Source organism: Notolepis coatsorum (assembly GCF_963971535.1).
Source record: "Notolepis coatsorum genome assembly, chromosome: 3".
Lineage (NCBI taxonomy): Eukaryota > Metazoa > Chordata > Actinopteri > Aulopiformes > Paralepididae > Notolepis > Notolepis coatsorum.
In genome coordinates this window covers 83,274,964-83,290,461 of record NC_140167.1, presented here as the reverse complement: position 1 = coordinate 83,290,461, position 15,498 = coordinate 83,274,964, and the positions used below count along the sequence as shown (strand labels likewise).

The 15,498-nt window shown below is 46.0% G+C and overlaps 1 protein-coding gene across 1 annotated transcript in view; it reads left to right on the top strand.

The window, feature by feature from the left end:
- The window catches only part of efcab7 (EF-hand calcium binding domain 7), a 74,145-nt gene that overhangs the window by 29,111 nt on the left and 29,536 nt on the right, over window positions 1-15,498 (top strand). The window contains exon 5 of the mRNA XM_084310389.1: window positions 1,444-1,834. Coding sequence (XP_084166515.1) covers window positions 1,444-1,834 — 391 coding nt within the window. The remainder of the gene's footprint in view (window positions 1-1,443; window positions 1,835-15,498) is intronic.

Below are 15,498 nucleotides of genomic sequence, written 5' to 3'. Positions count from 1 at the left end.
TCTCCTGACTGTCTCCTGACTGTCTCCTGACTGTCTCCTGTCTGTCTCCAGACTGTCTCCTGACTGTCTCCTGTCTGTCTCCTGTCTGTCTCCAGACTGTCTCCTGACTGTCTCCAGACTGTCTCCTGACTGTCTCCTGACTGTCTCCTCTCTGTCTCCTGTCTGTCTCCTGACTGTCTCCTGACTGTCTCCTGTCTGTCTCCTGTCTGTCTCATGTCTGTCTCCTGACTGTCTCCTGACTGTCTCCTGTCTGTCTCCTGACTGTCTCCTGTCTGTCTCCTGTCTGTCTCCTGACTGTCTCCTGTCTGTCTCCAGACTGTCTCCTGACTGTCTCCTGTCTGTCTCCTGACTGTCTCCTGACTGTCTCCAGACTGTCTCCTGACTGTCTCCTGTCTGTCTCCTGACTGTCTCCTGACTGTCTCATGTCTGTCTCCTGTCTGTCTCCTGTCTGTCTCCTGACTGTCTCCTGTCTGTCTCCTGTCTGTCTCCTGACTGTCTCCTGTCTGTCTCCTGACTGTCTCCTGACTGTCTCATGTCTGTCTCCTGACTGTCTCCTGTCTGTCTCCTGACTGTCTCCTGACTGTCTCCTGACTGTCTCATGTCTGTCTCCTGACTGTCTCCTGACTGTCTCCTGTCTGTCTCCAGACTGTCTCCTGACTGTCTCCTGTCTGTCTCCTGTCTGCACCTCCTGTCTGTCTCCTGTCTGTCTCCTGTCTGTCTCCTGTCTGTCTCCTGACTGTCTCCTGTCTGCACCTCCTGACTGTCTCCTGTCTGTCTCCTGTCTGTCTCCTGACTGTCTCCTGTCTGTCTCCTGTCTGCACCTCCTGTCTGTCTCCTGACTGTCTCCTGTCTGTCTCCTGACTGTCTCCTGACTGTCTCATGTCTGTCTCCTGACTGTCTCCTGACTGTCTCCTGACTGTCTCCTGACTGTCTCATGTCTGTCTCCTGTCTGTCTCCTGTCTGTCTCCTCACTGTCTCCTGACTGTCTCCTGACTGTCTCCTGTCTGTCTCCTGTCTGTCTCCTGTCTGTCTCCTGTCTGTCTCCTGACTGTCTCATGTCTGTCTCCTGTCTGTCTCCTGTCTGTCTCCTGACTGTCTCCTGTCTGTCTCCTGTCTGTCTTCTGACTGTCTCCTGACTGTCTCCTGACTGTCTCCTGTCTGTCTCCTGTCTGTCTCCTGTCTGTCTCCTGTCTGTCTCCTGACTGTCTCCTGTCTGTCTCCTGACTGTCTGTCTCCTGACTGTCTCCTCACTGTCTCCTGACTGTCTGTCTCCAGACTGTCTCCTGTCTCCTGACTGTCTCCTGACTGTCTCCTGTCTCCTGACTGTCTCCAGACTGTCTCCTGTCTCCTGTCTGTCTTCTGACTGTCTTCTGACTGTCTCCTGACTGTCTTCTGACTGTCTTCTGACTGTCTCCTGACTGTCTCCATGTCCTCATGTGTCAGTTCTGCAGGATGCTGCTGTCCACAGCCCAGTGCTGTCAGACCACCGCCCTGGAGAGACTGGAGGCCGACGCCCAGCTGAGGAGACAGAACTTCGGCAACCAATCAGACAGCCCCCCTAAAGCCCCGGGATCGATGGACCAATCAGACAGCCCCCCTAAAGCCTCAAGGTCGACGGACCAATCGGACGCCCCCCTGAAAGCCTCGGGGTCGACGGACCAATCGGACGCCCCCCTGAAAGCCTCGGGGTCGACGGACCAATCGGACAGCCCTCCTAAAGGCTTGGGGTCAACAGCAGCAGCAACAACTCTTCCTCAACCTCCAGACCCAGCCAGGACAGACCCAGCCAGGACGGAACCAGCCAGGACGGAACCAGACGCTACGGCCAAGAAAGGTACAGGGAACATGACATCATAGACTCTGAATGGTACAGGGAGCATGACATCATAGACTCTGAATGGTACAGGGAGCATGACATCATAGACTCTGAATGGTACAGGGAGCATGACATCATAGACTGAATGGTACAGGGAGCATGACATCATACACTCTGAATGGTACAGGGAGCATGACATCATACACTCTGAATGGTACAGGGAGCATGACATCATACACTCTGAATGGTACAGGGAGCATGACATCATACACTCTGAATGGTACAGGGAGCATGACATCATACACTCTGAATGGTACAGGGAGCATGACATCATACACTCTGAAAGGTACAGGGAGCATGACATCATACACTCTGAAAGGTACAGGGAGCATGACATCATACACTCTGAAAGGTACAGGGAGCATGACATCATACACTCTGAAAGGTACAGGGAACATGACATCATACACTCTGAAAGGTACAGGGAACATGACATCATACACTCTGAAAGGTACAGGGAGCATGACATCATACACTCTGAATGGTACAGGGCTCTGCATGACATCATACACTCTGAAAGGTACAGGGCTCTGCATGACATCATACACTCTGAAAGGTACAGGGAACATGACATCATACACTCTGAAAGGTACAGGGAACATGACATCATACACTCTGAATGGTACAGGGAGCATGACATCATACACTCTGAAAGGTACAGGGAGCATGACATCATACACTCTGAAAGGTACAGGGAGCATGACATCATACACTCTGAAAGGTACAGGGAGCATGACATCATACACTCTGAAAGGTACAGGGAACATGACATCATACACTCTGAAAGGTACAGGGAACATGACATCATACACTCTGAAAGGTACAGGGAGCATGACATCATACACTCTGAAAGGTACAGGGAGCATGACATCATACACTCTGAAAGGTACAGGGGACATGACATCATACACTCTGAAAGGTACAGGCAGGGCCGGATTAACGATTAAAATTTAAAAAGATTTTTTTTCTTTTTTTTTCTTTTTTTCTTTAAATTTCTTTTGAGGCCCCTCGTCACTAGAGGCCCCAAATCATTTAAAAAAATCTTTTAACTTTTATTTTAATTTTTTTTGGATGCCCCTCGTCACTCGAGGCCTTTTGGAGGCCCCTGGTCACTAGAGGCCCCAAATTATAATTATAATTTTTTTTACTTTTATTTTATTTTTTTTGAGGCCCCTCGTCACTAGAGGCCCCAAATATTTGTTTATTTTCTTTTTTTACTTTTATTTAAAAAAAAATTGGAGGCCCCTCTTCACTAGAGGCCCCACATTTTTTTATTTTTTTTTCTTATTTTGGAGATCGATGTCATACTGTGACACTGAAATGAAAACATATTTCATCAACTAAAATATTTAGTCAACAAAAATATTTCATCAACTAAAATATACAGTACGTCACACCCTGCCGTCTGCAAGTGGCTAATCTTGAGTATTTTTTCTCCTCTTCATAAGAGTTTGAGGTTTTCCGTTTGAGGTAAAAACAGCAATAAAAAAAATCTCCACATCCCAGCCCTGACGCCTGAATACTTTTACCAACGGATTTCCAGTTCCGCATTCGCGTTCTGCGCTCTGATTGGCCACTGACGTTTCTGGTAGCGCCAATCGTGTGACGCCTCTTTCTTTCACCGGTTAAGCTTAGGCACTCTTTCGAAGTTGGTTAAGGTTAGAGTTTGTCTTAGAGCAGGGCGATAGAACACCAGCCCTGATTCCATACTCTAACCTTAACCAACTTCGAAAGAGTTGCCTAAGAAACGTCAGTGGCCAATCAGATCGCACCAGAAACGTCAGTGGCCAATCAGATTGCAGAACGCAAACGTGGAACTGGAAATCCGTTGGTAAAAGAATAGACGCAGCCCCGACACGAATGAGGCAGATTGGGATCATTATTCATGACAGACAGCAGAGACACGCCGGTGCTGATAGCGGATATCATCGAGCTCCCCCTAGTGACTAGGGGCCTCCACTACACACTAGTAAAAAAAAATATATATATATACGAAAAAAATATATATATAATCAGATCCTCATCCAGCGTTTACTTTCACAGCATCTATAGTGACTACTAGTATCATCTCATCTCTTCTCTATCTATTTTTATTAAATTTTTTGTATTGCAAATAAAAATATGATTGATTGTTTGATAATGAGGGGTGAGAGATGTTGAGTCTACGTGACACTGACGTCCAGGTCCAGGGGTCACTGTCAGGTCAGGTCAGGTGACCACTGACCGCGAGAATTGCACTTGCAAGTTGATCAAGTAGGCTAAGACTCGAGTAGTACTGTATGATCATATGAGACTCAAAAAACATGGATAAAAAAGTTAAACGGTGGGAAAGCGGAGCTGCTAAATTAAAATCTAAACAGGAAAGGGACAGAAAGAGCGCGTTACTTTGGCAAAGCATACCGACTATCTCTACTTTTTTCACCCCTCAGGTAAGGAGGAGGATAGCCCCCTGGCTAGCACTAGTAGTAGCAGCAACGTTAAAGAGGCTGAGCCAGGCGCCGCGGGCAGAGAGGACGAGAATGCTAACGTTATTATTATTGATGCTAGCGACAGAGAAGAGGCAGCGGCAGCCTCTAGTTCAGCCGGCCCACCACCACCAGTGGCTGCCACCTGTTCGTATACGCCCGCCGCATCTCCACAGCCCAGCCCCAACACCAACACGAATTACTCTGACTCTGAGGCAGACCGCGATGATGACAGCCCGCCGCCGGCGGTGCTTGAACATGAAAACCAGGAGGATTGGTTGGACAATGTTACGGATCCAGCTTTTTTTTATTTGTTTAAGTGACATATAAAAACGCCACTGGGTGTGGGGGGGGGGGCCTCTACAAGAATCTGGCCCGGGGGCCTCTGAATTCTTAATCTGGCCTTGGGTACAGGGAACATGACATCATAGACTCTGAAAGGTACAGGGACCATGACATCATAGACTCTGAAAGGTACAGGGAACATGACATCATAGACTCTGAAAGGTACAGGGAACATGACATCATACACTCTGAAAGGTACAGGGCGCATGACATCATACACTCTGAAAGGTACAGGGAGCATGACATCATACACTCTGAAAGGTACAGGGAGCATGACATCATACACTCTGAAAGGTACAGGGAGCATCACATCATAGACTCTGAAAGGTACAGGGAGCATGACATCATAGACTCTGAAAGGTACAGGGAGCATGACATCATACACTCTGAAAGGTACAGGGAACATCACATCATAGACTCTGAAAGGTACAGGGAACATGACATCATACACCCTGAAAGGTACAGGGAGCATGACATCATACACCCTGAAAGGTACAGGGAACATGACATCATACACCCTGAAAGGTACAGGGAACATGACATCATACACCCTGAAAGGTACAGGGAACATGACATCATACACTCTGAAAGGTACAGGGAACATGACATCATACACTCTGAAAGGTACAGGGACCATGACATCATACACCCTGAAAGGTACAGGGAACATGACATCATAGACTCTGAAAGGTACAGGGCGCATGACATCATACACTCTGAAAGGTACAGGGAGCATGACATCATACACTCTGAAAGGTACAGGGAGCATGACATCATACACTCTGAAAGGTACAGGGAACATGACATCATACACTCTGAAAGGTACAGGGCGCATGACATCATACACTCTGAAAGGTACAGGGAACATGACATCATACACTCTGAAAGGTACAGGGAACATGACATCATACACTCTGAAAGGTACAGGGCGCATGACATCATACAAAAAAAGGGGGAAGTTTAGTCATCCTGTGTGTTAGTTGGTTGGATCCACTACACTCCGGTTACTTACTACTGAACGGACGTGTTTTTGCGGACCTCCCAAACTTTCAAACTTTAGACTGTTTTCTTTCTTTTTACCATCTTTTAACCAGTGATCTTAACTGATCACTGTGACTTTTGCTCTTATCGTTTATACTGTTGGATTTATTGGTTTTATGTGACTTTTTACTGGACGTGACCTAAAGCTATCGGCGCTTGTTGTTGCCATAGCTACAGCTACACGCTACAGTACTCACAGTGCTGAGCTCCCCCGAGGAAATGGCTCCAACATCAGATGTCGCAGAGATGCGAACGGAACTGAAGAACATCGAGATGCTAGTAGTGGATCTTCTCAAGCGTCAAACGGAGCTAATGTCCAAGCTGGCTAGCATGGAAAAAGCGGACGCAGGCCGCACCGGTAGTCCCTCCTGGGCGACAGTGGTGAGGGGCCGACGGAAGCTCTCCCTTCCTCTATATGATCCCTTTGAATCACCTCAACTATCAAACCGATTCAATCCTCTTTGTAGTGATTCCAGCCTCCTTGGCTCTCCTTCGCTTCCGTCTCCTGCTGCTAGTAGTGTAGCTTTGCTCAAAGACTATCCGATGATAGCTACTAGCCTAGCTACTAGCCAGGCTCCAAGCGAAGCTGCCAGGACGGCGGCCCTCTCCAGCTCACAACTCAACCATGGAAGTATATCTGCGCCCCGGAGCAGAAAGCGCTCTGCCCTGTTTGCTCTCGCATCGCCAAGCTCCCCAGACTCACGCGATGGGTCCGACTCCCCAAAGTTTAAACGCCCTCGTCTGCGGTGCTCTGCAGCCCATACCAGGATGATCATTCAAACGGCGAGTGTCATCGATGGAAATGCCGCTGTGAACGAGCCCCCCCACACGGCGCTGCTGCCCGACCAACCGTCTAACTCCGCCAGCAATGCAGACGCTACTCCTGCGGCTTTTCACCATAGAAACCTGGCCATCTACGACGGGGAATGCATCCAGGAACAGCCAGAGATCCTACTCATCGGAGATTCCATCACCAGGTTTTTGCAAATACCACACGGCATTACGTATTGTTTTTCCGGTTTAAAAGTTACTGACTTACTTGAGTGTACTCCCGAAATCATCGAGAGATATCCGTCCGCCCACACCGTTATTATTCATATCGGAGCAAATGACGTAATGGCTAGACAATCCGTTAAACTCCAATCTGACTTTGAATCACTAATACTCACTATTGAAAGCCTGGGTAAAATATGCATTGTGTCTGGCCCCATTCCATCCATAGGTCGTGGATCTGAGCGATTTAGCCGTCTGTTCTGGTTGCACAAATGGCTACAGACCCACTGTACTACTATAGGACTTTGCTATATAAATAACTTTGATCTGCTCTGGTCCAGGAAAGACCATTACAGACCCAATGGCATCCATCCAAACATATCAGGGGTAAATGTGCTAATACATAACGTCATACAAAGTATAGCATCACTGGCCTGACAACCAACCATATCTAGCTCTGTAGACTATATACAGAAGCAGCCTAAACTACAAAAAAAACACGTTGAGTGTCATCCCGATTCTGATCACCAAAAGACTAATCAATTACTCATTATCACGTCCCATATGTAAATCTAACCTTATCAATATCAGTGTTCAACCACAGACTATCTCACACCCCACTACAGAACCCGTACAGCTAAAACTAGCACTGTTCAACGTTAGAGCGCTGAAACAAAAATCATTTCTGATAAATGAACTCATAGTAAAACATGGTGTACATTGTATGTTTTTAGTAGAGACATGGTTAGACAATATCACTGGTGTAGCAACACTGATTGAGACCTGCCCTTCCAATTTTAAATTCTATCAATCAAACAGACAGAGTGGGAGGGGAGGAGGAATAGCAGCAATCATCTCCACTCAATTTGTGTGCAATGATATTGACCTGGGAAAATTTTTATCATTTGAATACCTTGCTATTGTATTGAAAACAGAAATGCCAGTAATATGTGTGACATTGTATCGACCACCAAGGTACTCGCCACTCTTCATACAGGAATTTTCAGAACTCATATCGATCTGCATTACCAGGTATGATAGAATCATTCTTAATGGAGATCTAAATATTCATATCAACAAAAAGGATGACCCCAGGGGTTGTGAGTTTCTGAACCTACTGGACAGTTTTGGACTGATGCAACATGTTCACGAGGCCACCCACCAACATGGCAACACTCTGGACCTACTAATAACAACAGGGCTAAACATTGAGAATATATCAGTAAAACAAATTCCAATTTCTGACCATTATTGTGTGTTCTATGGTACAAGCCTAATATTACATAAGACCAGAAGCGAATTCCTAGTTCACAGAAGGCTTCTGGACGCTAGAGCTGAAGCAAAATTCTCTAGTATGATGAAATCATACTCCCAATGCAGTGAATCCTCCTTAAATCAGCAAGTGCAAAACTTCCACAGCACCTTGTCAACTGTGTTAGATACTGTTGCCCCTCTAAAGGTTAAAAAGGTAAAAACTGATAGAATCTCTCCATGGCTAAATAAAACCAATGTTAAAGATAACAAGAGAAAATGTAGGATAGCCGAGCGAAAATGGAGGAAACTCAAACTCACAGCTCACTTTAATTTATACAAAGACGCCATGGGCGCATACAATAAGGCAATACAACTTGCGAGAAAGGAATATTTTTCCAAAATGATCTCAGAAAATATGGGTAACTCCAGGGTACTTTTTTCCACCATTGACCGGCTGATTAACATACCACCCCCCCATATACCGCAGCAATCAGCCACAAAATGTGAAGAGTTCGCAGTTTTCTTTAATGAAAAAATATCATTGATTAGAGCAAGCATTACCGCTGATATGGATCTGGCTATGAGTGAAACCCCACCTGAGATAACTATGGGGGAATTCACATGTATTACATTACCTGACCTCTGTAAGATTGTCTCTGAGTGTAATTCCGCCACCTCCTGCCTCGATCCTATACCAACAGCATTTCTCAAGCGGGTGTTTGATAGTGTCTCAAATCATGTCCTTGAAATCATAAATATGTCTCTTCAAACAGGCACTTTTCCAGATGCATTTAAAACAGCTGTAGTAAAACCACTACTAAAGAAAACAAACTTAGATGTAAACGAACTAAAAAGCTATAGGCCAATATCGAACCTTCCATTTATCAGCAAGATATTAGAAAAGATAGTCTCAGTACAAATAAACTCCTTTCTCAAAGATAATAACATCATGGAGGAACTACAATCAGGTTTCAGAACAAATCACAGCACTGAAACTGCCCTTACCAAAATAGTTAGCGACCTCAGGCTAAACTCCGATGCTGGCAAAGTCTCAATTCTTGTCCTATTGGACCTTAGTGCAGCGTTCGATACGATTGACCATAATATCTTGATCAGTCGTCTAGAAAGACTGGTTGGCTTTTCCGATCATGTACTAAATTGGCTCATAACATACATTAAGGGGAGAAGGTTCTATGTTAAGCTTGGAGACAATGTATCCGAGGAACATGACAGCAATTTTGGAGTCGCACAAGGAAGCTGCCTTGGTCCATTACTCTTCTCACTATATATGCTGCCCCTCGGGGACATCATTCGAGACCACAATGTATGCTTCCATAGTTATGCTGATGATACACAACTATATATCTCCGCAGAACCAAATAACACTACAGCCATACAGTCCATTACAAATAGTCTGTTAGCAATAAACAAGTGGATGAACAATAACTTCCTAAAATTAAACGAAAGCAAGACCGAAATCCTATTGATCGGCCCAAAAGCGAAAAGGGAAGTGCTTTGTAAAAACCTGGGGAGTCTGTCATCCTATGTAAAGACTGAGGTTACAAGCCTAGGTGTCATCTTGGACTCAGACCTGACCTTTAAGTCTCATATAAATAAGGCCATGAAAACGTCATTCTTCCACCTAAGAAACATAGCGAAAGTAAGACCTTTCGTAAATAAAAAGGATGCAGAGAAACTTATTCATGCTTTTGTATCAAGTCGGCTTGACTATTGTAATGCACTGTTCACTGGTCTTCCCAAAGCAACCATTGGGAAGCTTCAGCTTATCCAAAACTCTGCAGCTCGATTACTAACTCATACAAGGAGAAGAGAACATATCACTCCAGTCCTGGCCACTCTGCACTGGCTTCCAATAACTCATAGAATTGATTTTAAGGTCCTTTTCCTAACATATAAAGCTCTTAATGAGCAAGGCCCAAAATACATAGCAAATTCCCTAGTTAGTTATCTGCCCTCAAGAACGCTACGGTCATCCACTACAGGTTTACTAGACACGCCCAGAAACCAAAAAAGGATAGGAAGTATGGCATTTGCCAACTATGCCCCAAAACTATGGAACACACTACCAACACACATCAGAAACGCCAGCTCTATACACATTTTTAAAGGAAAATTAAAAACGTACCTATACAGTCTAGCTTACAAATAGTTATGGCTTGGAAAAACCTGATGGATCCATGAGGCTAGGATAAGCCTTGTGGACCCAACTTTTTAGATGAAGGAACGGGTACATAGGAGACACGCCTCCAGTTTTTCAAAAGTTTTTGACACGCCTCAGCTTCTGAGCTGAAGGCGTGTTTTTGCGGACCTCCCAAACTTTCAAACTTTTTAGATGAAGGAATGGGTACAATAGGAGACACGCCTCCAGTTTTTCAAACGTTTTTGACACGCCTCAGCTTCTGAGCTGAAGGCGTGTTTTTGCGGACCTCCCAAACTTTCAAACTTTTTAGATGAAGGAATGGGTACAATAGGAGACACGCCTCCAGTTTTTCAAAAGTTTTTGACACGCCTCAGCTTCTGAGCTGAAGGCGTGTTTTTGCGGACCTCCCAAACTTTCAAACTTCTTAGATGAAGGAATGGGTACAATAGGAGACACGCCTCCAGTTTTTCAAAAGTTTTTGACACGCCTCAGCTTCTGAGCTGAAGGCGTGTTTTTGCGGACCTCCCAAACTTTCAAACTTTAGACTGTTTTCTTTATACGTTTTTCTTTTTCTTTCTTTCTACCACAAGACGCGGCCACTGATGGGTCCATGGGACTTGGATAAGTCCTGTGGACCCAACTCTGGCCACTGACCACATGAGCGAACGGGTACATACGCACACAATACACGGCCACTGATGGATCCATGGGACTTGGTAAAGCACTATGGACCCAACTATGACCACTGATAAAAACGTAACTACACTAGCATTATAAGACCTAAACATTGCTACCTACCATACAAGTGCATTGGTTTAGTGCACTGCCACTGAGCGGAAATGTTTGTGCGGACCTGTTCTCCCAAACTGGTAAGCAAATGACTGTTTTTACGTTATTTTCATTTTTACGTTACTATTATTATTATTATTATTATTTTTTTAAACATTGATCTTAACTGATCACTATGACTTTATTGCTTTTATCGTTATATATGCCTATAATTGTGTACAGCACTTTGAGCTACATGACATGTATGAAAGGTGCTTTATAAATACTTACTTACTTACTTACTTACTTACACTCTAAAAGGTACAGGGAACATGACATCATACACTCTGAAAGGTACAGGGAACATGACATCATACACTCTGAAAGGTACAGGGAACATGACATCATACACTCTGAAAGGTACAGGGCCCTGCATGACATCATACACTCTGAAAGGTACAGGGAGCATGACATCATACACTCTGAAAGGTACAGGGAGCATGACATCATACACTCTGAAAGGTACAGGGAGCATGACATCATACACTCTGAAAGGTACAGGGCTCTGCATGACATCATACACTCTGAAAGGTACAGGGAGATGGCACTGGTCTTGGTGCTGGAGGTCTGGTCTTGGTGCTGGAGGTCTGGTCTTGGTGATGGAGGTCTGGTCTTGGTGCTGGAGGTCTGGTCTTGGTGCTGGAGGTCTGGTCTTGGTGATGGAGGTCTGGTCTTGGCACTAGAGGTCTGGTCTTGGTGCTGGAGGTCTGGTCTTGGTGCTGGAGGTCTGGTCTTGGTGATGGAGGTCTGGTCTTGGCACTAGAGGTCTGGTCTTGGTGCTGGAGGTCTGGTCTTGGTGCTGGAGGTCTGGTCTTGGTGATGGAGGTCTGGTCTTGGCACTAGAGGTCTGGTCTTGGTGCTGGGGGTCTGGTCTTGGTGCTGGAGGTCTAGTCTTGGTGCTACCGGTACAGCAGCAGAGTGAAGCGTCTTCTCTCCAGACAGGCTTTGGTGTTTCCTTCAGGGAGCGCAGGGCTCCGTGGGGAAGATGGAGTGGGCGGTCCTGGTATTGATTGGGAGGATTCCTGCACGGTTCAGACAACAGATGAGAAGGTGTTAGTCGACGGTCTGTAGGGGGAGGAGGTCCCGCCCACCAGCGCTGAAAAAACAAACGAGTTGTGAGGAGAAGGAAGAGGAGGAGGAAGAAGAGGAGGAGGAAGAGGAGGAGGAAGGATGATCACATTATGGAGCCTCTTCCCACCTATTGATTTATACATTTAACATGTTAACAGGCTGCAGACAATGAGCAGCAACATGTTGAACATGCTCTTTCTCTGAGATAATATTTTCTCTTCCAGTGCATCCCCTAGACTTGTTTACAGTGTTTGCAGGTCATTAAGTCATCCTCAACAGCTTTGTAATGATAGAAATTCAACGCTGTAAGTAAAAAGTCCTCCAACACTATCTGTGAATGTAGGACAAACAGGGGTAAAACACAGTATCTATGGGTGTGGGACAAACAGTGATAAAACACAGTAGCTATGGGTGTGGGACAAACAGTGATAAAACACAGTATGTATGAATGATAAAACACACTATATATGAATGTAGGACAAACAGTGATAAAACACAGTATGTATGAATGATAAAACACAGTATGTATGAATGTAGGACAAACAGTGATAAAACACAGTATGTATGAATGTAGGACAAACAGTGATAAAACACAGTATGTATGAATGATAAAACACAGTATATATGAATGTAGGACAAACAGGGGTAAAACACAGTATCTATGGGTGTAACTGAGGGGTACAATTCCCTGACTGTATTACTAGATATGATACTTACTACCACTACCTTTGTACTTAATATTCGGCCACCCAGTACACGGCATAAATATATTATCATAAACACTCTCACGTAGATGAAACGGATCCAACACAAATGTACGAAGTCGAAACAGGTCTTTATTTCTACACAGCGATGGTGTGTAGAACAAGCACTTAATCACTTAATTACATTTATGAATTGAAATAGTATGCACTTTTATGGCAAAGAGTATTCGTCGGTATATCAATAGAGAATGTCCAATCTCTGAAGGCGCAGGTGGTAAATATACGACCTGGAATAGTTAAGGAATAACAGCAATGATACTTTAATGATTATATACTAGATACACTAGAGGGGGTTAATCCGGTCGCTTGTAAGCCGACAGGAGTAGGAGGGGGGGGGGGGGGGGTAGAATCCGGCTGCCTCGTCCGGCCAAGGGTATCCCAGGTGAACCCACTGTAGTGCCGTTCAATGCGCCGGCGATCCTTGGACCACAGATGAAAGCAGGTGGACTCTTTGTGGGCCGGCTCTCTCCGGTCCACGGGGGAGAGACGTGAAGCGACCTCGTCTTGCAGAGCGTCTCCTCACCTTGCGTCCTCTCCAGGGGGGGGGGTTCCAACACACGGCAGTGTCGGGGGTCTTTATCCATGGAATAATCAAAGTATACAAAGCATAATCCGTGCCTGGGAAGGCGGGCTGTCGTCGGTAGAATAATCCGGTATACAGGTCCACTCGCTCGTCGGCTCTGGGGCTCCTCGGGTGCAGCTTCACATGGGGTCAACCACCCTGGGTAAGCAGCCAGTTCTCTGCCCGAAACGATGGGGTACTGACTACGGTAGTATTCTCACCGCACGAAGCACTATATATTAACAGACTATTATTAGCTTAATAGACTACGTCCAACTCGACGATATAGTGCCAAATATGACTATTCAAATATTAATATACACGATGTCTCAATACCGATGGTAGGCGAACTTGGCCTTACTCCCACACGTGGCGTCGCGGGGAGGCTTTACGTCTGTGACTCTATTGGAGGGTAAGAAACTGGACTGAAAAGAAAGTCCTACTTTAGTAGCGCAGTATATATACGCACTATGAACAAATAGTCCCATTAGTGGTGCGGTAGCCAGATTCCTACGCGGAACTAGGACTTGTTCGTACATGTGGAGCGGTACGTTTGAACTGGGTCTGAGGGGTATGGCAGCCTGGCACCAAGGTCTCGACCAATAGTAGAATGGAGACTATTATGGGATGTTCAGTAGGCTAGAATGGATATTCAATGCATATTGTACAAGGAATATACAAGGGATATCAGGGAATATTAGAGAATATACAAATACAATTAAATATATATATATAAATAAATATATATATTCGGTTTAATCTGGCCCTTCACAACAGCCACCCCCTGAATAGGTCCCAGACCTAATCAGTTAAACAGAGACAGATTAATCGCATTGTCTATTTACACATAAGGGTTTGCTGTAGGGGTCAGTCAACTTCACAAAGTCATAGGGTTGTAGGGTCATGGTCATCATCGATTGTGTCTGGGAGTCGAGGCAGCTCTATGAGCCTTGCCACGGGACGGGTGTAAGTGCGACCCTGGACGAGCACTTCAGCTGCTCGGACCTTGCCGTCGGCACCGGTGATCACTTTGCTTACGCGGCCGGCCGGCCACATAGCTCTGGGCAGTGATTGATCAATAATCATGACGACTGTTCCTTCTGTCAAATTGTCTCTCTCCTTTACCCACTTCTGGCGGGTCTGTAGAGACGGTAGGTAGTGCAGTAGGAAACTGTTCCAAAACTTGTCGGCTAATACTTGGCTGTACCTCCACATTCGTCGGCCGTTCGCTTCTTCAGGCCGGTACATTGTCTGGGGTAATGCAGGATCTAGCCGCCCCATCAGGAGTGTGTTGGGGGTAACTGGGTCGATATCCGCCACATCGCTGGAGACGTAGCCGAGGGGCTTCGAGTTAAGTACTCCCTCAATCTCCGTGAGGACTGTCATTATTGCTCCTGCGTGATGTACATCCTCATCGTATTTCTTTATAATCAGCTCTGTGACCTTGTGTCGGCTGTTCAATACGATCGGGTATTTAATGTCATCCGGTAGATTGGGGGCTCTGCGTAGGCGACCACCCACTCTGATGAGGGTATGAGCGTCGCTCTCGGGGGCCAGATGAATTAATCTGCTGTCGGATGGGACGGGCTTTCCTCCCTGTAGACAGGCCAATTCATCGGGGAACGAGTCTCTCTGGGCTCGCTGCAGTAGAAGCAATTCTGCTTCCTCGTAGTTAGCTGCTGACATATCAGCGGGGGACTTGCACTCCGGGTGGTACCGCAGGAATGTTCTTTGTTGTGCACTCTCTATGGACGTGCAATCGTCTATGTTAGGGTCGGTGGAGGCTACGGTGCTCAATCCACAGAACACAGACTTCTTATTTTCCACCTCCTCTGGACTTGCTTCCCTCGGGATAGGCATGGGCCACTGTCCTTCCGGGAGTCTTAGGAATGCGGGGCCGTCACTGTAGACATTGCGACGGGTGAGGTCATCCAGGGGCATCCCCCGGGTGATGACGTCAGCTGGGTTCTGTTTTGTATCAACGTAGCGCCACTCTGTTTCTCCGGTTAACTCTTCGGTTAAGTCTTGAATCTCGGTGACTCTGACTCCCACGAAGACTTTGTACTTGCATGAGTCCGATTTGATCCAGGCGAGTACCGTCGTGGAATCTGACCACAGGATTGTTCTAGACACCGGTA